Source organism: Monodelphis domestica, chromosome 4 (genome assembly GCF_027887165.1).
Source record: "Monodelphis domestica isolate mMonDom1 chromosome 4, mMonDom1.pri, whole genome shotgun sequence".
Taxonomy (NCBI): domain Eukaryota; kingdom Metazoa; phylum Chordata; class Mammalia; order Didelphimorphia; family Didelphidae; genus Monodelphis; species Monodelphis domestica.
This window is the reverse complement of record NC_077230.1, coordinates 230,916,714-230,938,867: the sequence shown is the minus strand read 5'-3', so window position 1 is coordinate 230,938,867 and position 22,154 is coordinate 230,916,714. Positions and strand designations below refer to the sequence as shown.

General features: G+C 46.2%; 2 protein-coding genes across 6 annotated transcripts; both read right to left on the bottom strand.

Annotated features, from left to right (window-relative positions):
• Positions 1 to 1,397: 1,397 nt before the first annotated feature.
• On the bottom strand, positions 1,398 to 4,646 carry C1QTNF5 (C1q and TNF related 5). 5 transcript variants are annotated; one of them, XM_007494652.3, is made up of 3 exons: positions 3,958 to 4,077; positions 3,165 to 3,445; positions 1,398 to 2,353 (listed from the first exon to the last, which is right to left on the bottom strand). In XM_007494652.3, the coding sequence occupies exons 2-3, from the start codon at positions 3,376 to 3,378 to the stop codon at positions 1,836 to 1,838; spliced, it is 732 nt and encodes a 243-aa protein (XP_007494714.1). In that variant the 5' UTR covers positions 3,379 to 3,445; positions 3,958 to 4,077; the 3' UTR covers positions 1,398 to 1,835. The 5 variants fall into 5 exon arrangements, with proteins under 5 accessions (XP_007494714.1, XP_007494713.1, XP_001370407.1 ...); XM_007494651.3 differs by having other exon boundaries at positions 3,835 to 3,965; XM_001370370.4 differs by having other exon boundaries at positions 3,165 to 3,415; positions 3,835 to 3,962.
• On the bottom strand, positions 4,643 to 16,138 carry MFRP (membrane frizzled-related protein). Its single transcript, XM_056794225.1, has 13 exons — positions 15,826 to 16,138; positions 15,559 to 15,658; positions 14,907 to 15,020; positions 14,593 to 14,721; positions 13,838 to 14,069; positions 13,133 to 13,263; positions 12,722 to 12,847; positions 12,434 to 12,510; positions 11,678 to 11,826; positions 5,733 to 5,863; positions 5,441 to 5,566; positions 5,152 to 5,279; positions 4,643 to 4,950 (listed from the first exon to the last, which is right to left on the bottom strand). Exons 1-13 carry the CDS (start codon positions 15,877 to 15,879, stop codon positions 4,726 to 4,728), a joined length of 1,722 nt encoding a protein of 573 aa, XP_056650203.1. The 5' UTR covers positions 15,880 to 16,138; the 3' UTR covers positions 4,643 to 4,725.
• Positions 16,139 to 22,154: the final 6,016 nt, after the last annotated feature.

Below are 22,154 nucleotides of genomic sequence, written 5' to 3'. Positions count from 1 at the left end.
AGCAGACTTCAGATGTCCTTGTGGTCATTGGCTTGAACTGTGCTATCCTGGAGGCAATTAGTACTGTATTCCTCTAACTAATATTAATAGCTCATATCTGTAGTTTTTAACATACTTTCTGTGGATTATCTCTTCTCACAACAATCATGTGAGGTAGGTGATTAATTATACTATTATAATTAAATCTCCCCATTTTACAGGAAGAAGGAGGCTTGCCTAGTTTTGAGTTAGGGTTTAATTCCAGATCTTCCTGACTTGCCCAGCAAACTAGTCCCTATACCAGCTGTTTTTCAAGCTCTGGATCCTGTTACCCTCTACTTCTGTTCACTTTGGGTTCTCTCAACAATATAATTTTAATGGGCAAAATACCCTATTCTTTACCATAGCATAGTACAAAAAAATGGGTAAGCTGTCATCCCAGATAGATAAATATCTTCCAACCACCCATGACTAACGGAATGGGAATTCTGGGTTATATTCCAGTTCCTGAATTCTTTTTGCACAGAAATAGAAGATGAAGGGGAGGTGGTGCTCTCATGGATCCAGGCTTTATTTCTATATGTGCCTTCTCTCAACTCACAGCACCCAAGTTCAAGTCCTTATCGCCTCTCTTCTGGACTATTACAATGGCCTTCTGTTTGGTCTACTTGCCTTGTGAATCTCCCAGCTTCAATCTATCCACTCAGCTATTAAATTGATTTTCTAAAAGTACAGATCTAACCATGCCTGCTCCCGCACTCCCAGTAAACTCCAGTGGCTCCCCACATTACCCCGAGGATGAGATATAAAGCTCTGACATTTAAAGTTCTTACTTTCTCCTACATCTATGCTTTAGTTACATTGGCCTTCTTGCTCTGCCTCTGGTGTGACACCCCATGCCTACAATGTTCTCTGCCCACTCTCCCCACCACACACCTTGGTTACCCTTCCTTCAAATCTTATCTCAAAAGTCACCTGCAAGAGGCCTTCTCTCCTCAGTTATTTCCCCTCTAAGTTTACCTGCCGTCTACTTTGACACAACTATACCTTTCATCCTATGTTCTGAAGTAATTTAGAAGCTTTTCATTCCATCCCATTTCCTTTTCTTTGGCTTGCCTCCTACTGCCATCCAACTATATTAGGGTATTCTTACTCCCTAGATGGGTGGCTAGATGGCACAATGGATAGAGGGCCAGGTCTGGAGTCAACAAGATTCCTCTTCAAATAAGGCTTCTTATACTTATTGTGTGACCCTGGGCAAGTTACTTAACCCTGTTTGCCTCAGTTCCTCATTTATAAAATGAGATAGAGAAGGAAATGGAAAACCACTCCAGTATCTTTACCAAGAAAACCTCAAATGGGGCTATGAAGAGTCAGACATAGATGAACACACCAGAAAATCAATCAGAGGCTGGAACTAGGAGGATTTTGTAATTTATTGAGTGATGTCTAAGCATAGGACCCTGGTCCTGGGGTTAGGAAATACAAAGGGAAGGCACCTAGAGGGGAAATGGTGAGGGTCTCCCCACTACTACCAATGGAGCTGGGAGCCCTGAGGACCAGGGAACCAAAATACCAGTGCCCATAAGACCTGATTGCCAGGAACAGTTCATATCCCTTTCTTTTGGGGAGAAATCTGGCCAATTCCTCACTGTCTTTCCTGTCATAATGCCCTCCCATACCTATCAACAGAAAGACTGAGATCTTGTTTCCCCAGCTCCCTACTCACCCACACCAGGGGGAGCCAGCCCTCCTCAGAGCAGATGCAGCTGGGGGCAGTGACACCCTTCTTAGAAAAGAGGGTATAGCATCCCAGGAAGGAAGAAGTGAGTGACCTTCCTGGAGAGGGGGAAAAATCAGGCAAAGACAGGGGAACTATGCCAGTCAGAATAAACTAGGAAGCCAGAGAAGGTACTGTCTGTCTTGACACTGGCATAGATGCCAATGTAGTCACCCACGCCCACTTGTACCCAGACTTGGTCCTCAGGCTCCAGCCTTACTAGAGCTCCCCCAGAGAGTGAGGCTGGCTTTGGCCACCCTCCAAAGAACTGGAAGAAAGAAGCCACTGACTCTCCATTCTTCACAAGGTCAAACTGCAGACTAGCACGGTAGACGGTGGCATGGACGGCAAAGTAGTATAGGCCAGGCACTTGGCAGGTAAATTTGCCCGTGGCAGGATCATAATGCCCCTGCTCGTTCACCAGTACCCGGTCGAATGGCAAGGGTGTGTCAGCAGGTGGAGGTACCCGGCTTTCTGAGCGTTTGGCACTGAAGGCTGACCGAGGAGGCACTGCACACTCACCAGCTGGCCCTGCTGCTCCCATTGGCCCTGACTCTCCTGGTGGTCCTGGGTCTCCCCGAGGCCCAGGCAGCCCTGTGGGGGCAAGAGACAGTATTAGAAGTAGGCATGATGGTCATGGCTGTGAAGGCAGAGGGACTTGCACAAGTTATACTCTATCTCTTCCATCCTTCACTAGACATATATCCTCAGGAAATATGACTGAGAAGGAATAGGAGATATGCTGTGATGGGAAGGGTACTAAGAATCAGAGTTCAAATCTTACCTCTTCTAATTACTTGAGAATTTCAGGGTTTAGACATGGAGGGAACCTTAGGCATTTATCTAGTCCAATCCTCATTTTACATAAGAGGAGACTAAGACCTCAAAAGTGAAGCAATTCTGTTTTTTCATGTGTAAAACGAGGGGAGGAAAGACTATTGGGCTAGATGATCTCCAACATTTTTCCCTGATGTTTTTTTTTTTTTTTGGTATCTGTGGAACAGGTCACCTGGCATCATTTCTCTTCTCTTCCTCTATCATATTTTTCCAGCCAATTTCTTCATCACCTATAGGTTGGACTCCAGGCCCCACAGTGAGTCAAAGTCCCACAAGGACCAATAGAGCTTAAGGGACATGTTGGACTGGGGTTAATGGGGGCAAACCCTGAAGAAAACCAAATTAAACTAAGGGATTTCTGCGCCCTCTGCTGTGGCAAGGGATACTGGAACCAGCGTCAACCCTGGGGCCAGTGAGCTAGTGGGGGATGGGGGGGAGGGGATGTCATTAAGGGAGGGAGAAAGGGACAGGAAAAGTGAGAGGAGGAGAATGGGAGAAGTGGAATCATTTGGAGGGACATCAGAGAAGGGAGAAAGAAGGGTAAAGGGATGGAGTGAGGTCTTCTTACCAGGGTGCCCGCCAACACCCTTCTCTCCCGGAGTCCCAGGCGCCCCGTCTCGCCCATCTCGCCCATCGCGGCCAGGCAAGCCTTGGTTGCCATGATGCCCAGGGGTTCCCGGGACGCCAGGATGCCCGGAGCACAGGCTGGGGATCTTGTTGTCTTCCAATGGGGGCGAGCCAGCCACCAGGGCCAGCAGCAGGAGGGACAGGAGTGGCCTCATGGCACTGGGGCTGGGCGCCAGGACGGCTGGGTCCCTCCTAGAGAAGGGGCTGGCTGAGTCCCACAGCCTACGGGGAGGGGGAATAGGTGCAGGCTGGGAGTCAGAACCTCTGATCTAGGATCCTGCCTCTCTTCTCTCCCAATCCTGGCCCCTCTCTGCCTTTCAGGCTACAACTGAGAGAGTAGAGGGCTGTCCTGGGACTAGGGGGTGGGATGTTTCTGCAGGACCTAGGAAATCCTGGAGCCTAGCCAAAAGAGAAAGGAGGGGAAAGCAGAATGTAGTCCCTCTCTTCCCACTGAAACTCCCCTCTGGGCCATATTTCCTCTTCTCTTCCAGACTGTTTCTCTCCGTGCCCCAACCCGATTTTGCTCATAGTCCCTCCCCATCCCTAGATACCTCCGGCCCCCTCCTTTATAATCCCCTGCGATCCCACAGCCACCCTCTGCCCTGACTCACCCCTCTCTCCCTCTGAAACAGGCTGCTTCTCTCCGCTGCCTCCTCGGGGTGCTGGCTTCCCTCGACCCTCAAACTCACCCCACGGCGGCCCCTTTCCCCCTTCCCAGTCACCGGCTCTCGTACCCCTAGTCCCGGCCGCTCCTCCCAAACTGGGAGAGGAAACCAGCAGTCCAGACAGCCAAGAGAGACAGGCTAGGAAATAACTGGCAAATAACTTGCTATGTCTCCAGGGCTCCAGGCCAGAGGATTGGGGTGGGGGTGGGGTGGGGGGAGGTGGAGAACAGAGGAGGGAAGGAGGGACGAGCAGAGATTTAGAGAGAGCCAGAGATGGAGTGACAAGGAAGGAAGAAGACAGGGACTCGGAGAGAGATGGAGCTAAAGGCATCGCCCTGTCCGGGACTACAACTGGCGCACAGTAGGTGTGGAATTAATCCGTTTTGTGGAATGGAAATGAGAAGCGTGAGGGAAAGATGCGGAGAGCGAAAGTGAGACTGACCGAGAGAGATAGGAAGAGAGCTACCACGAAAGAAGAATGCAACTCGTGGAAGAAGAAATGTCGGGAGATAGCCAAGGATCAGACCTAGAAAAAGGAGAAGAGAAGAATAAACAAAAAAGGAGGAAAACACCCTGGAGGAAGGAGTACTAGAATAGCTGGGGGTGGGGTTGGGGTTCTAGGGAAAGAAGATGTAATATCTGCCCTTAGGAAAGGGGGGTGAAGAAGGAAAGAGGATTGCCCAGCATTCCCGAGCTCTGGATCTTCCTGCTCCCTTAGCTTCCCTACACTGTAGAAGAGGTTGGCGTGGCCAGATCCTTGGGTTCCCAGACTTGGTAATGGTGGAAATCAGAGGTGAAGGTGAGGGGGGAGTGGGGATGGGAGAGGCCTCCCCTGGCTCAGGGCCAGGTGCACCCTGCTGGGTCAGAGGCATCCGGCAGACTTTTACAATTGAAGGACCAGGAGATGCCCAGCGGCTCCAGATCAGGCTGGCAGTGTTGCTCGGCTTCTAGGCAGACAGGGCGACAGGGCGGCAGGATGCCTCCTGAGGGGGTGCAGTGAGGCAGGAGCAGCCCGCACAGGAGTCTCCGGAAAGGCTGGTAACAGGGCAGGTCTGTCAAGGTCTGTCGTTTATAAAGTAGGGGAAGTTATCAAGGCTCAGCCTCCCAACTCCAGCTTCTCCCCCTTCTCCCCCATCTGGCCTCCCCTTCAACATGTCTGTTTCTGAACTGCTGACTTCAAGCCATTCCCAGGTTTGTCTAGGCTCCGACTGTTGTTCTAGCTTCTTCCCTCCCTCCTCACCCCCAAGACTGACTCTTTGACACCTTGTATCCCTTCAGCATCTCTTCCACTTCCTGTTGACTCTCCAGGGTCATCAAAGTATTGGGGAAGGCTGTGCTGTTGTAGCTGAGGCCCTGGCACATTTCCACCCAGATGGGTTCACAAGCTGGCTCTGCAGAAGAGAGGGGTCAAAAGCAAGCAGCTTAACATCACTGTGCTGCTCCAGGCATCATCTCAGGTGTAGTGGCCCCGGCCATCCTCCCAGCCATCCCCTGCTTGGAGGAGCTTTCTCTCAGCCTTTCCTTGATGCCATGGGCCCACTAACATCCTCACCAAAGGGCAGCTGGGGGAGGCTGCTGCAGTTGTATTTGTCACTGCAGTTCCTCCAGCTTTCGCACATCCAATGAAAGTTCTTGCACACTCCATCCTGGCAGGAGAACTCCCCAGGCCCACAGGGATCTTCGAGGAAGAACAGGACAGAAAGCCAGCAGCCCTGAGCACAGAACTTGCCCAATGCCCATCTTGCATCCATGAGGAGAGCACAGACCTTCCTCCTGGCCCCCTTAGAGCATTCACCTCTGCCTCCTCGACTCCCCCATCTCTCTTGTGCCCCGGTGACACCTACTGTTAGTCATATTGAAGGCCTGGTAGGTTGCAGAAAATCCTGTGCTGCTGATCTGGTAGTCCGTCACAAATATCACAGTCAGTTCATGGTGTGAGGAAATGAGGGGTGGGGGCGGCTGGGTGCCGCAAAACCTGCCCAGAGAAGGTGGTAGCCAAGGGTGGAGGAGGGCTCTGCTTTCTCCAGAACTTACAACTCAGTTAAGTAAATGAAGGGCTCCCCATTGCTTCTGGGATCAAACAAAGACCCCCTTTGGCACCTACAGTCCTCATAGCCTGGCTCAAACTGACATTTTCAGGTTTATAACATTCACCCTCTCCACCCCCCCCCCCCCAACTCTGGACCCAAGCCAAAAATGCTTTTCCCTGTCTCTCTTCCTCTTACAATTCCTACTTTCTAAGACTTGTACAAGAATATTCATAGCTGCGCTCTTTGTGGTGGCCAAAAATTGGAAAATGAGGGGATGCCCTTCAATTGGGGAATGGCTGAACAAAGTGTGGTGTATGTTGGTGATGGAATACTATTGTGCTAAAAGGAATAATGAACTGGAGGAATTCCATGGAGTCTGGAACAACCTCCAGGAATTGATACAGAGTGAAAAGGGCAGAACCAGAAGAACATTGTACACAGAGACTGATACACTGTGGTACAATCTAATGTAATGGACTTCTCTACTAGCAGCAGTGCAATGATCCAGGACAATTCTGAGGGACTTATGAGAAAGAACCCTATCCACATTCAGAGAAAGACCTGTGGGAGCAGAAACACAGAAGAAAAACAACTGCTTGAATACATGGGTTGATGGGGATATGATTGGGGATGTAGACTCTAAATGATTACCCTAGTGCAAATATCAATAATAGGGAAATAATCTGGATCAATGATACATGTAAAACCAGTGGAATTGCACGTTAGCTACAGAAGAGGAGTGGGGAGGAGGGGAAGGAAAGAACATGAATCTTGTAACCATGGAAACATATTCCAAATTAAATAGATAAACTTAAAAACAAAACAAAACCAAAAACAATTCTTACTTTCTGCTCAGGGAGGGCAGCTGGGTGGCTCAGTGGATTGAGAGCCAGGTCCAGAGAGGAGAAGTCCTGGGTTCAAAAATGACCTCAGACACTTCCTAGCTGGTTGACCCTGGGCAAGTCACTCTTTACCTTCCAATCTTCTGCCTTGTTAGTTATTTATTTAGTTAGTATATTAAGCAATAGTATTGATTCTAAAACAGAAGATAAGGATTTAAAAAAATAAAAGGACCATTTAGGAGCCACCTTCTACATTCTTTCTTTTTTTTTTTAAACCCTTACCTTCTCTCTTGGAATCATGACTGCATATTGGTTCCAAGGCAAAAGTGGCAAGGGCTAGACCATGGGGGTTAAGTGACTTGCCCAGGGTCACACAGCAAGGAAATGTCTGAGGTCACACTGGAACCCAGGACCTCCCATCTCTGGGCCTGGCTCTCCATCCACTGAGCCACCTAGCTGTTCCTCTTCTACATTCTATCTTCCCTCAGACCACCCCTGGCTGCTAATATCCATCCTCGGTATATACTTATATATAAGTGACTAGGTGGCCGCTAGGTGGCGCATGAATATAGTGCCAGAATTGGAGTCAGGAAGACCTGAGTTCAAATGTGGAGGTACATACTAGCTCTGGGACCCTGGGTAAGTCACTTCACCTTGTTTGCCTCAGTTTCCTCATCTGTCAAAAGAGATGGAGAAGTAAATGGCAAACCATTCCAGTATCTCTGTCAAGAAACCCCCAAATGGGACCCTAATGCATTGCTGGTGGAGTTGTCAATTAATCCAGCCATTCTGGAGGACAATTTGGAACTATGCCCAAAGGGTGCTAAAAGAGTGTCTGCCCTTTGATCCAGCCATAGCACTGCTGGGTCTGTACCCCAAAGAGATAATAAGGAAAAAAACTTGTACAAGAATATTCATAGCTGCGCTCTTTGTGGTGGCCCAAAACTGGAAAACGAGGGGATGCCCTTCAATTGGGGAATGGCTGAACAAATTGTGGTATATGTTGGTGATGGAATACTACTGTGCTAAAAGTAATAATAAAGTGGAGGAATTCCATGGAGACTGGAACAACCTCCAGGAAGTGATGCAGAGCGAGAGGAGCAGAACCAGGAAAACATTGTACACAGAGACTGATACACTGTGGTACAATTGAAGGTAATGGACTTCTCTATTAGCAGCAATGCAATGATCCAGGACAATTCTGAAGGACTTATCAGAAAGATCCATATCCATGTTCAGAGGAAGAACTGTGGGAGTAGAAACACAGAAGAAAACAACTGCTTGACTATATGGGTTGATGGGGATATGATTGGGGATATAGACTCTAAATGATCACTGTATTGCAATATCAATAATAAGGAAATAGGTCTGAATCAATGACAGGTAAAACCCAGGGGAATTGCTCATTGGCAATGGGAGGGGGTGGGAGGAGGGGAGGGAAAGAGCATGAATCTTATAACCATGAGAATCTAAATTAATTAATTAAATAAAATAAAAAAGCAAAACAAAACCCAAATGGTACTATGAAGAGTCAGACATGACTGGAGAACGACTGAATGACAATAAGCAGCAAGGTGGCAAAGTAGATAAAGTGCTAGTTTTAGAATTCAAATCCTGCCTCTCATAGGTACTATTTCTGTGACCCTGAATAAGTCCCTTCTGTGAACCTCAATTTTCTCATCTTTAAAATGGGGAGAGTAATGGCACTCACTTCACAGAGCTGTTGTGAGCGTCAAAGGAGGCAGCATAGGAAAAGCGCTTTATAAATTTTAAAGCACTACCAAATGACAGCTATTATTACGTAGCATTCTGATGTGGATTTTAATTTTCATTTGAGCAGATTGATTGGGTCTGCCAGAATTCCATGACAGTGATTATGATGTATGCCCCTGGTTTTTCCTTTGATAGAATTATCCTGCCTCATTTTATCTGGAGGGCTCCAGTCCCCAGCATCTTGTACTCCACCTTGTGTCTGCGCTGGGCTGGGCTGCTTGGGAGAGGCCACTTCAGAGGGTCAGAAATGGAAAGAGGAGGTCATGAAAGGGATGACTCCTGAGTACCGGACAGGAGGCCTCCCTGGAGGGGCAGCCGTGTGGGAAAGGCCGCGGCCCCTCTCTCTGACTGCCGAAGCTCGCAATCCAAGGTTACTACGAGCATCATCCCGGAGGGATGTCTCCGTGTTGATTTGAGATTTTATCCTGTTTCCTGCCTAAGAGCTCATTTTCCTTGTGGCCTGCCCTCGGTATAATTTCTCCAGTTTCTGCTCATCGCCCACCCCTGGGTCTTAAGAGTAAAACGCTTTACTGCCCATTTGTGATGGTGGTTTATATACACAGCTTTGGAGGGAGGGAGATCCAGCTAAATGTCCTCCCCCTGGAGAGTGATCAGGAAAAGTAGCCTTGACTGAGCTCCAAAGCGTATTTGAGATAGGGGAGAAAAATAGAATTCTAGCCCAATACCCCTATTGGAGATGAGCAAAGGAAGGAGCCAGAGTCTGCCTCCTGATGCCCAGACGGCACAACTGCCCTTAGAGACGAGGGCGGCTCCATCCCAGACCAGATATCTGCTGATGCCACAAGCAAGGCCAGCCATCTTTATAACCAGACAATAACCACATGGTGTCTTACAGGAAGTGCTTAAAAATACTGATCATTCACTTAATCAGATGTTTATTAACACCTACTATGTACCCAAAGCTGTGCTAGAAAATATAAGAGATACTGAGAGGGGCAGCTGGGTAGCAAGCCAGGCCTAGAGATGGGAGGTCCTGGGTTCAAATCTGGCCTCTGACCCTTCCCAGCTGTGTGGCCCTGGGCAAGTCACTTAACCCCCATTGCCTAGCCTTACCTCTCTTCTGCCTTGGAGCCAATACACAGTATTGACTCCAAGATGGAAGGTCAGGGTTTAAAAAAAATAAAAGGTGTCTAAGATCATATTCAAACTCATATCTTCCTGACTCCAAGGCCAGTGCTTTATCTACCATGAAATCGAGCTACCTAGAGTCATTATTTCATAGATTTGTAAGGCTCAAAAGAGAGCCATAACAATGTGCCCTAGGTAAACCTTAGAGTTCTATATAAATGGTAGGTATTATTATTATAGACAGTTTTGCATAGTGAGTAGAGAGCAGGTCTAGGAGGCAAGAAGACCTGGGTTCAAATCTTGCCTCTGATATATATTGGTTGTATAACCCTGGACCTATGTGAGCCATTTCCCTTTTCAATGTTCCAGATCTGTGGCATCAAATTTAAATAGAAACAGAGCCCATAGTGGGAGCTGGGTAGCATGGTGGACAAAGCATCAGGCCTGTAGTCAGGAGAATCTGGATTCAAATCTGACCTCAGATGCTTCCTAGCTGTGCAACCCTGGGCAAGACACAACCCTCATTACTCTAGTCCTTGTTATTCTGTCTTAGAATTGATACTAAGCTAGAAGGTAAGGGTTTAAAAAAAAAAGAAAAGAAAAGAAACTGGCTATTAGACCTTATAGAAAGATCCCTGCAGGCTACTAGCATATTGCTTTATCCATCCATACTTTTTTTTAACCCTTTCCTTCCATCTTAGAATCAATACCGTGTATTAGTTCCAAGGTAGAAGAGAGGTAAGGGCTAGACAATGGGGATTAAGTGACTTGTCCAGGGTCACACAGCTAGGAAGTGTCTGAGGCCACATTTGAACCCAGGACCTCTCATCTCTGGGGCCTGGCTCTCCATCCACTGAGCCACCCTGCTGCCTCACTGGGATATTGCTTTAGAAAACTACATTTTAATATGATCAATGTTCAATTGCATTTTTATTTGTTTTTGTCAACTATTTCCCAATATTAGTTTAATCTGGTTCTTCATCCAAGGGTGAGTGAGCTGATGAAACCACAATTACCTGTAGTCCCTTATCTCTATTATTATTTATAATCACTTCTATAATTCTAGATCAGGGGACCCCAAACTTTTTACACAGGGGAGCCAGTTCACTGCCCCTCAGACTGTCTAACCCTAACCGGGCAGCAGCATACACAGTGTGGAATCCCCTCCCCCAGATCGCCGCTCACCATGCTGACATCTTCCATTGGCAGTCCCATAATCCTTTGCGCGATGTCTCATTCTAAGGTGCCATGCAAAGGATTATGTCACCGGAAGTAGTACTGTCCGTGAGCGATGCTGTGTGAGCGATGCTGTGCTTTGTGCCACTGCCACATACAGTGCTCTTCTCACTGACCACAAATGAAAGAGGTGCCCCTCCCGAAGTGCGGTGGGGGCTGGGTACATGGCCTCAGGGCCTAGTTTGGGGACCCCTGCTCTAGAGTATCTTTCCAAATGAGTTTCTAACTTTCAGAGCCTTCGGGTGCTGTCCCAGGGCACAGATTTCCTCAGCAGATACATTTCAATTCAATCACTGAATAACTCACTATTATTTTTAGTGTCAAAAACAAAATCTTCTCTGTACTATTAAAAGTCCTTTAGAGCCCCATCCAAACCTACTTTTCCAAAAAAGAGGCAGCTAGGGGGCACAAAGGATAAAGCACTAGGCTTGGAATCAGGAAGACTTCACACCTGATCTCAGTTACTCAGGGACTCAGGACAAGTCACTTAACCTCTGTGTGCCTCAGTTTGCTCATCTGCAAAATAGGGATGCTAATAAGAGCACCTACCTCCCAGGGGGAGGATTGAATGAGATGATATTTGTAAAGTGCCTTGTAAACCTTAAAATGCAACATAAATAGTAACTAGTTAGTGAAAAGGTTGGAGCGTGGGAATAGCATGAGATCCGCCCCTTGGCCTCCCTTGCTGCCCAAGGTTTCCCTCTTGGCGGCGAGTAACCCCTAGCACGGCTCTCGGCGCATAGTAGGCACTCAGAGTTCGTGGGTGCTTTTGTTAGCAGACCTGAGCTCCCACTCTGTCTCCTAGGCTTCTCCCTGTACCTTTCCATCAGGTTGAGGGCTCCCGTGTCCGCACTCTCATGGACTTCCACATAGTCAAATCCACAGTCTTGATGGGCCTCCAAGCTGAAGTTGTGGAAGCGCAGCACGATGCCAAGCCCAGGAGGGACCAAGATCTGCCAGAGGCAAAACTATAGGAAAGAGTTACCAAGCACAAAAGAATCCGGACTCAAGGCCAAGGGCACCTTCCCTCAGACCTAAACTGGGCAACACCTCAGTAGCATCCCAAGCCAAGGGACCCTGAGTACCACTCAGGAGGCTTCTGGCTCCTCTTTCCTTATCAAAGCTGAGGTCTGCTTAAGAGTCCTTTGTTTTTATTTAGCCTTAGTATCATCATTAGCAGTCTAGTGTTCCTAGCAATAGGAATACTTCCTTATTTAAAAAAAAAAACCCTTACCTTCTGTTTTAGAATCAATACCGATTTCAACCCAAAGAGTGGTAAGGGGTAGGCCATGGGGGTTAAGTGACTTGTCCAGGGTCACACAGCTAGGAAGTGTCTACGGTCAGATTTGAACCCAAGACCTCCCAGGCCTGACTCTCAATCTTTCGAGCCACCCAGCTGCCCCCAGGAACACTTCTTTAGAACCAGAGTTGGAAAGAAATTGAAGGGTTGACTAAGCCAACCTCCCCTCTGTTGCAAGAATCACCTCTCAAACCTCCCAACCTTCTCCTTTTCCATCCAGCTGTTGCCTTCCCTTTTTCCCTACAGGCTCCTCGGACGTCGGGCTCCAGACTCACCTGCTGATGAGGGTAGGGCTTTGGGAAGTTTGGGGTAGCGAAGGTGCCCTGGAGTCCATTCAGAGACCCTCCACAGTCTACAGCAGGGAGGGAGGGAGAGAGAGGGGGCATTGTCAGACACTCTTCGTCGTCTCCCCAAGCCAGTGAGTTGGGAATGCCTGGGGGAGCGGGGGGTGCAGGCAGAGATGCGCCATTTGCCCTCCTCTCCGAGTATTTGGGGAAGGGGACCAGAGGTAGCAGCCCAAGAACTTCCCAGGCCTACCTCGCCTTCCCCTGTGCAGGCTCTACCTGGATTTTTCCTGCTGCAGTTGGCTTCATCACTAGAGTCCTTGCAATTGGTGAAGCCGTCACACAGCACATCGGGCAGGAAGCAGAAGAGATGGCCACAGGGAAACTCATCCTCCTTGCATCCCCCTGCCAGAGGGCCATTCCTTGATCTACCGTTTCTTGCCTCCCCATCTTTGGTTATACCATTTCCCTGCCTGGAATGCCCTCTCCTCTACCTAAATTTGTACCAGCCAGCCCTACGGCCAAACTTTTATGAAGTGCCTGCTGGGGATGGGGTGATATACTCGATAAGTCACAGGTTCTGTCCTCACGGAATGGACGATCCAGGAGGGGGACAGACAAATGGACTTTGCTCCACGAATGGGATGGAATCCTTTGGTTGGCCACTGTGGAGAGAGGGAAAGCACTCACCCTCTCTAGGGGTCACAGCCCGGTACCAGGCGCGGAACCCAATGCCGCCCACACTACTGGCAGAGACGAAGGCCACTCGGAGGCGGCTGGCGTTGGTGGTGAGCACGGCTGGTGGCACTTTTCCACAGACCCTGTAGGGAGCCAGGCGGGAGGTCAGAGGGGAAAGGAACAGGAAGGACCAAGACAAAGATGCTAATCTTTGGCCTGCTATGACTCTCACTGCCATGGATAAAGAGAGCAATGTCTCGAGCAGGGACGGAGTTTATCTTTTTTCAAATCACATTGATAACTCTTCTCTCATTTTATCCATATAACGAGTTTGAGAGATAGGCAAGGCAGGACAGATTTATTATTTTTTTTTTTTTACAAATGAGGAAACTGAACCTCAGGACAGTTAAGTGACTTGCTGAAGGCCACATAGCTGGTGAGTGGTCAAGACTCAAGCCTCAATTTCCCCATTCCTTGTCAGAAGCTTTGTAATTGGTTTTTTCCCATAAGTCCCATAGTGGATCTGCCCTCCCTCTATTCCTTGATTACCTACCTCAAGTGAGTGAATCAATGAGCATTTATTAAGCACCTACTATGTGCCAGACAATATATGGGATTTCAAAGAAAGGCAAAAGACAGTCTGCTCTCAAAGAGCTCACAGTCTAATTATAGAAGAGGAAATGTTTTGAGAGGGTAGCATAGGGTGAGAGAATATACCTGACCATGGAACTTCCCAGGTTGCCTTGTTCTTCTGGCTCTAGGGAGATCTCCAGCCAATCAAACAGGCAGGAGGCCACATCGTCCATGCTGAATGCCTCTATTTTGAGTTGTACTACCTGGTCAGGTGCCACCTGGATATGCCACGTGCAGTAGGCATTGGGCGGGTATGGGTCTGGGTAGTTGGGAGAGGCGAAGGAGCCCTCTGGGCCAAGCAGGAGCCCCCCACAGGCTGCAGATGGTAGGCAGACAATCACAGGTGAGAGGTCAGGGGGTCAAAGATGGGTATCAGAGGACACAGGGGGAAGGGAGCTTCTGCTCTAACTTTAGACAGGATTATCCTGTGGAAGTGGAGTTAAGCTTATTTTGTACAACTCCAAAGGGCAAACCTAAGACCAATGGGTGAGAATTAGAGGAAAGCAGATTTCAGATTAACAAATGGAAGGGTGTTTTAATAGTTAGAGCTATCTAAAAAATGCAATGGACATCTTCTGGGGTAGTGAGCATCTAGGGACCGGTGGTTTGAGCAGAAGCCAAGGGACTATTTGTCAAAGATTTTTGTGTCTAGTAGAAGTTGGATTAAATGGCCACCAAGAGCCTGTAATCCTGGACTTTCCCCCTTCTTTCTAGAGGACTCTATTCTGTTTCAAGAGGTCCATCCTGCAGGCTCCTAGCTCTAAAGTTTATACCTTTGCCATGACAGCCTGATTTCTAGGGGAATCTTAGAATTGAAGGAAAAGAAAAATGGCACTCACTGGGTTCTGGGGTAAGGTTGGAGCCTAGCTCTCCTTGGATGCCAGGGATGATAGTATTTGTGGCATTACTGGGTCCTTGAGGGGTCAGAAGGCTGGGAGGTGTCTCAGGTGGAGAAGTAGGCTTCAGCTCTGGGAATAGGAAGTCAGAGAAAGGTGTGATGGGGGATCTGCACACCTGAGGAAGTCCAAGGTACTTTGAGTTCCCTTTAGGTTGCATTTGGGAGAATGATCAAAGGGAGGGGTCCAATCTCGCTGCTCCCTATTCAGAGCAGGTATCATGCTTGTTGTTCTACTTTCTAGCCAAAGACACTCACGGGTAAGTATGATGACGGTGAGAAGTCCCAGAAGCAAAAGCAGCAGAGTAGAGAGAAGGGCTGCACATAGCCAGGAGAACTGGCAGTCTGTCTGGTACCTCCAGGCCATACCACCTGTGGGGTGAAGTCAGGAGTGGGCAAAGCTGGAAGGTAGTATTGATGGGGCTCATGACCCTTCTGCTGCTTTTCCTAGGAGCTTATTCTAATTCCCCCTTCTCCAGAAGAGCACAAGATGCAGACCTGCAGGGAGACTTACAGTGGCTGGAAAGTGCCAGAGGTCAGGAGCCAGAGGAACTATATCTAAACGCCACCCCACGCTTACACCCTGTCACTGGTCATGGATAGGCCATTTCAACTGCTTAGAGATTAGTTTCTTCATCTATAAAATAAGGGAATTGAACTGAGTAAAAAAATCCTTTCTAGCTCCCTTCAATGATTCTATAATCTTAGAAATCATCTAGTACAACCCCTGCATTTTACAGATGAGGAAACTGAGTCATAGAGTGGGGAGGTGACTTGCCCAAGTAAGGGAATGAATAGTTAATTAATAGGGCCAGGATTTAAACCTAGGTTTCTTGAATCACAAAGTGAATGTTCTTTACAGACCCTATAGCTGTTCATTTCCCATGCTGCCCCTGGCTCTAATTGTTACCATGGCAGTGAGCTCTAGGGTGGCTCTGAGTTTCCTGATGGACTGGAGATAGGGTGGACAATCCAGCCTCAGGTTCAAAAGCTGGATTACAGAATTCAGGCTGCAGAGTAGGGAAGCAAACACCAAAAGGTTAGGCTAATGTCTCCAAGGCAGTGCCATTCACTGCTGCTGGGCACCAGTTTCCACTGGGGCACAACCCACTATCAGATGGGTCTTTGAACTTGAGCTGAGGCTTTTTGCTAAGGGGTTTCGATCTCTTGCCCCTACCTTGCTCCATTTTGCTGTCTCAGCACAGAGGGCAATATCTGCGTAGTCTTTCATGGCCCAGTGTCCCTCATCGCTTCCTTGGTGCCCTTCAGCCTTGTGCTCCGACCCCCTGAGATGCCAGAGGGTCAGATTCAGGAGGCAGCTGCTATCCTCTTTAATGGAAGACTTCTTACTTCTCTCTACTCCCCAGCTGATCTCAGCAGATGGAGTCCAGGCACTGACTAGCTATGGGGTTCTGGGTGGGGAGAGGGGGCAACATTCCACAAGGAATGTGCAAAAGCACCAAATCTCTCTTTAATCCAATTCAGCTGAGGATGCTGAGGCCAGGGCTCTGGAACAATCCAAGCAGTTCTTAAAGGGGCAGTGACCTGGTTGGGAACACCTGCAGAGGCTTTTAGCTGTGGTATGAAAAATAGCTAAGTAGAAATCTCTGAAAAAATAGCTACTAAAAGTGGAATGTTGCTCTCCAAAAAGGGAGCTTTCTGAGCTAGAAAGACCAGGAAAGTCAACGTCCAGAAGCTGAGTCCAGTATCTAATATCCTGAAGAAGACCGATGGTGGTGAACTGAGGACTTCCAATGGGTTTGGTGGAAATTCAACCCAGGTCCTAGTTCCTTGGGCAGCTAGCAGGAAAAAGATAGTTCTAGGGGAGAGCTGGCACTTGGACAGATGCCTATGGACCAGAAATGGTTCTGTAACAGCTTGGAACAATCTCAAGAAGACCCTTGGGTCCCACCGGTTTTGTTTTGCATGTTAAGGGTCCCAAAGGAGGCATAAACAGGAGATTCTAAAACCAGACCAGCCAAAGAAGGTTTGAGAGGGCATTAGAAGAAGCTGTAGGAAGGCATTCTAGAGAAAAGGAGGAACAAGTCATGTGGGATATGAGCTGAATCTTTTTCTCTTCTGTGAAAAAGGAAGGGAAAGACAGCAGTGTTTCACCAAGGACTGATTCAAAGTAAGAAACTGGAAAATGAGCCCAGAGAAGGGAGAAGTTTCACAGCAACCAGAGCCAGTCTGGATATTTTAAAACTGATTTCCTTGACCAGACCAGAGCACACCTGAGATATGGTAGCAAGACACATAAGCCAGGAATCCTGGTCAAGAAAGATTTGGACAGAATCTTTCTATAGTCTCTTTGACTCCATTGCCACCTCTCTACTCACAGATGTAGAGCTGAGTTAGCTAGAATCTGGAATGCCATCAAGTCCAACCCTCTCATTTTATAGATGAGAAAACTGAGGTTGAGGGAGGGGATGTGATTTGCCAAGGTTTAAACAATTAGCAAGTGCCTGAGGATGAATTTGAACTCAAGTCTTCCTTCTTCCAGGTCTAACACTCTCCCTAAGGTGCTGCTGCTGAATTAATCCTCGTAATGTGCCTGGATGTGGCACTGTGGCTACCCTGCTGGAAAACTTTTTGTGGTCCTTTTGCCCAATGAAAAAAATATAAACTACTGTAAACTCAATTTCTGGTTGGGAACTTGCCCCGAGGGAAGTCCCAGACTGACCTAGCCTCTGATTAAACAATAAACCAGGGGCCCCCAAACTTTTTACACAGGGGGCCAGTTCATTGTTCCTCAGACCATTTGTAAACCTTAAAATTTCTTAGACTTATAAATGTTGGAAATTTCACCATTGGAAGGTTTCATGCTTGGAGGGAATTTCCTACTGATAGTCTATTGGAATGTGAACCCCTTTGGCATGGGAGGGTCCTTCTCCTCCCTACTTGGGACTGCTTTAGGACAGAAACCTTTTGCTGAACAATGGAAAGGGCTTTGACCTATGCTTAAGCATAGAACAGGAAGTTCTTTGAGTCATGATTGAATTTAGAATTGATACAATAGAGATACTTGGAATGACAGAACCAGGACTTGGAACTTACAATCTCCACTCTCCTCAGTCCTAACAGGATTTAGGAAGGGCTGCAGCATAAATCAAAATTTAATTATTTGAGAATATGACCTTCAACAGACATGTGCAAAGGGGCAGACCTCTGGGCGGTCCTGGGTTAAGCTAGAGCCACCATTGGCACAGGGAAGACATGGACAGTGATTGGTAGATGTGAGAACTGAGGGGAGGGAACTTAGATGGTTTCCTTAAAGATATAGCGGGTTCTGAGGACTGAAGGGAGGTTGGAGAGCTTTTGCTCTGAGAGGTTGTGCTCTGAGAAGCTTGCTCTGAAGGAGGCTGGAGGTGGAGGTCCCTGAGACTGTTTCTCCATTTTGGTCACTTGAGTGATAGGGACTGATCTCTTTTCTTTGCCTCAGCTATCTAAGGGCTTGGGCCTTTGGCCCAGCCTAAACAGAGGGGGTATTTAGGCCCTATTCCCTTCTCTCCCTCTCTCCCTCCCTCCCTCCCTCTCTCTCTCTCTCTCTCTGTCTCTCTCTGTCTCTCTGTCTCTCTGTCTCTCTGTCTCTCTCTCTGTCTCTCTGTCTCTCTGTCTCTCTCTCTCTCTCTCTGTCTCTCTCTCTCTCTCTCTGTCTATCTGTCTCTCTCTCTCTCTCTCTCTCTCTCTCTCCAATACCTTTATTCCTCCTATTGGTAATTGAAAACTCCATAAAAGGTTGACTGCTGACTTGAGTTTTCATTTAGGAATTACATAGCTGAATTCCTTGGCGACCTTAAATTAATATATATCAGTCTTTTAAAGTGATTTCCTTGTCACATTGTGGCTGACCACACGGGAGTCTAAAGAATTCTCTCAATAAACTTCTGAAATTCCTTGCCTTTTTACTCTACCTTCTCATCACTAAGTCCCTTTTAACAGCAAACTTGGCTTAAAGACACAGCTGCTAGAACACGTGAGTATAAAAATTTTTTTCTCTCTTCTCTTTTCTCCTTAAGTTAAATTGGAATCAGCAGTTTTTTCTTTTTCTTCCCTTTAATCTTAAGGGACAGCTGGGTAGCTCAGTGGATTGAGAGCCAGGCCTAGAGACAGAAGGTCCTGGGTTCAAATCGGACCTCGGATACTTCCCAGCTGTGTGACTCTGATAGTTAGATAGAAAACAGCTGTTTTAAATCTCAGCAACAGGACCCTAAAGTCCTGGCTGGAAGAGCTGTTTCTAAATATCCTTTCCCTTAAGGAACAACTTCCTAGATTAGAAAAAAAAAACCCTTTGGAAAATTTGTTGCTTTGCCCTGCTCCCCACATGTTTTGTGAAGACTGTTAGAGAAATAATTACAAAATATATATATAAAAATGAGTACTACATTCTTTGACATTTATATGGCAGCTGAAGAATTAGGGGCATTGAGGAATGCAGGATACCTCCAAATTTTTATATTAATAGGTACTGTCATTTTTGTACTCCTCAATACTATATTTAGAGATGCTAAAATAAAAAATATTGAGGATAAAATAGAAAAAATTGAGGATAAAATGCAAGCCCAATTAGAAGATCTAAAATGTTTCTTACAGGATCAATTGGCAAACACCCACTCTACCAGAAACAGACCTGTTTCTGAACCTTTGAATGAGGAAATTTCCTTCCCTGAAATAGAGATGGAAAACACCTTCCCTATAGCCCAGTTAACAGACTGCTTCTCTCGTGCAGTGCAAATCTTGACTGAATTTAATCCTCAAAACCCTTCCCCTGCAATCCCAGTTTCTCATGTTCCCTCTCCTACAGAAAACCAAATTCCAACGCAAAGGAGATCTTGTCCTCCTAGAGAAACCTGTCCTTGTCAAACTGACCCACAGGTACAAAATTCAACTAGAGGCCTATTTCCTCTAAGAGAAGTACCTGAAATAGGACAGAATGGGGATGTGGTGACTTTAAGACATAGGATACCGTTTACTCCCCAAGAAATAAATGAATTTACACGAAATATCCCCACATATGAACAAGATCCTTTTCTAGTAGCAAAAAAGATGGGAGACATATTTTTTCAGTATAATCCGTCTTACAAGGACGTTGAGAACTTACTACAGGCTTTTTTAACTGAACGTGAAAGAAATAAAATAATTGCTCATGTCATCAAAACCCGGGGGCATAATGCAGCACATTGGCCATTTCAGGATCCTGAATGGGACTATAACAATCCTGAGGATTATCTACAACTATACCGTTGTAGAGAGGCCATCCTCACAGCAATGAAGGAATGTGCAGACAGTACAGATAAGCAGATGGAACTTGAAAAAATTAAGCAAAAGGAAGAAGAAACATCCTCCAGATTTATGGATAGAATAATCGAGTTTGGGGACAGATACTTAGATTGGGACCTAACTAAAGAGAGTAGCTTAAGACAAGTTAGAAGGATCTTTGTAAATAACTCTTGCAAAGCAATTAAGAATTATTTTAGAACACAATGCCCAAGATGGTCAGATATGGACCTTGAAGAATTGCGAAAAACAGCTATATATGTTTTAAAGGGAAACAAAGAAAAGGAGGAAGAAAATAATGATGACATGGAGGAAATGAAGAAAAAAATGAAATATTTGATAGATAGGATAACTAAATTAAAAAGTGGGCATGATAATGAACCAACGACAATTGCCCCTCTCCAGAAATCCAATTATCAATCCATTACTTGCCACTTCTGTGAGAAGAAGGGCCACAAAATGATGGAATGTAGAACCTTTCTTAAGATGATTGGAAGGAATACACAGTTTAATAATAGCTTTAGAAATAATAACTATAGAAATGATGATAATGGTTATAGAAACCAGAATTCTAAAAATTATAATAATGTATAATAATGACTATGGAAATAACTATAATGAATATAGAAATAAGAACTTTAGAAACCAGAATTAGAAATAGGAATTGGGAAAATAATGACAATGCTCCAAATGAAGAAAATTATAATGATAATGAACAACAACAATATATGAGAAATGGCGCTTGTCCAAAAAATACTCGAGGTACTAATGACCCTCAGAGAGGTGCCCTTCAGGGGGGTGCCCAAGGAATATCCCAAACACAATGATGGTGTCTGGGGGGGGGGCTGGGGCACAGGAATCAGAGGTTACAACCTTTGATTTCCCGGACCCTGATGTCCTACTACCCATTGTCCCTATCCACTGCCCCCCCATACTAATGAACCCCATGTTACCTTAAAGGTGGGTAACACCTATTATGATTGTCTATTAGACACGGGAGCTTCCTGGTCTGTATTAAAGAGAACACCTGATTTACAATGTTATTCTGTTGGCTCAGAGAATGTAATGGGACAATCAGGAATAGCCCAAAGAGTTAAAAGACTTCCTCCTAGAATGGTGTCTGTAGGACCCCTAGAGGTACAACACTCCTTCCTTTTGATGCCTGACTCCCCTTTAAATTTGCTGGGGAGGGACCTTCTATGCAAACTCAGAGCCACAATAACCTGCTCCCCAATTGGTTCATTATCGTTAGAAGTACCAGAGGAATCTTTAAATTTACTCCCTGTAATTCTCTCAGAGAGTCAGGAGAAAAAAGAGCATCCTGTCTTTGCAATACCTAAAGATATACCGGAGTCTCTTTGGGCCACATCTTCTTCTGATGTAGGTTTATTTAAGTCGGCTGTTCCTGTACAGATAAAAACTAAATCTAGCCCACCTCCTTCTATCCCTCAGTATCCCCTCTCAAAGGAGGCAATTGAGGGTATTACACCAGTTATTAACTCATTAATAGAACAGGGAATAATAATCCCTTGCAAATCTGAATACAACACGCCCATCCTGCCAATTAAAAAACCAAAAAGAGGGCCCAATGGCAAGCACCTCTATAGATTCGTACAGGATCTAAGGGCAGTGAATAATCACGTTATAAAGAGACACTCCGTAGTTTCTAACATACATACTATTATTTCATCTATTCCTAGCACAGCTACATACTTTACAGTAGTAGACTTGTGTTCAGCTTTCTTTTCCATACCTATACATGAGAACTTCAGGCATATTTTTGCTTTCACCTGGAAGGGCTCACAATATACCTGGTGTCGGCTGCCACAGGGTTATGTCGAAAGTCCGAGTTTATTTGAGCAAATTTTGAGCCAAGACACAGACAATATAACATTTAAAAATAGCAAATTAATCAAGTATGTAGATGATCTACTCTTGGCTTCAACAGATGCAAAAACATGTCAAGAAGATAGCAAACACCTTCTTTTGGAATTTCACAAAAGAGGACATAAAATCTCTAAGGATAAAGTTCAGTGGTGTCTCCAAAAAGTAGAATATTTGGGATTCATCTTGACTGCGGGTGCTCGTTATATTTCTCCAAAATGAATTGAGAATATTCAAAAATTGAGTGCTCCTACCACTAAGAAACAGCTGAGAGCAATTTTAGGAGCAACAGGGTTTTGCAGACAATGGATTCCTTCCTATGGGGAAATTACTAAACCCCTTATA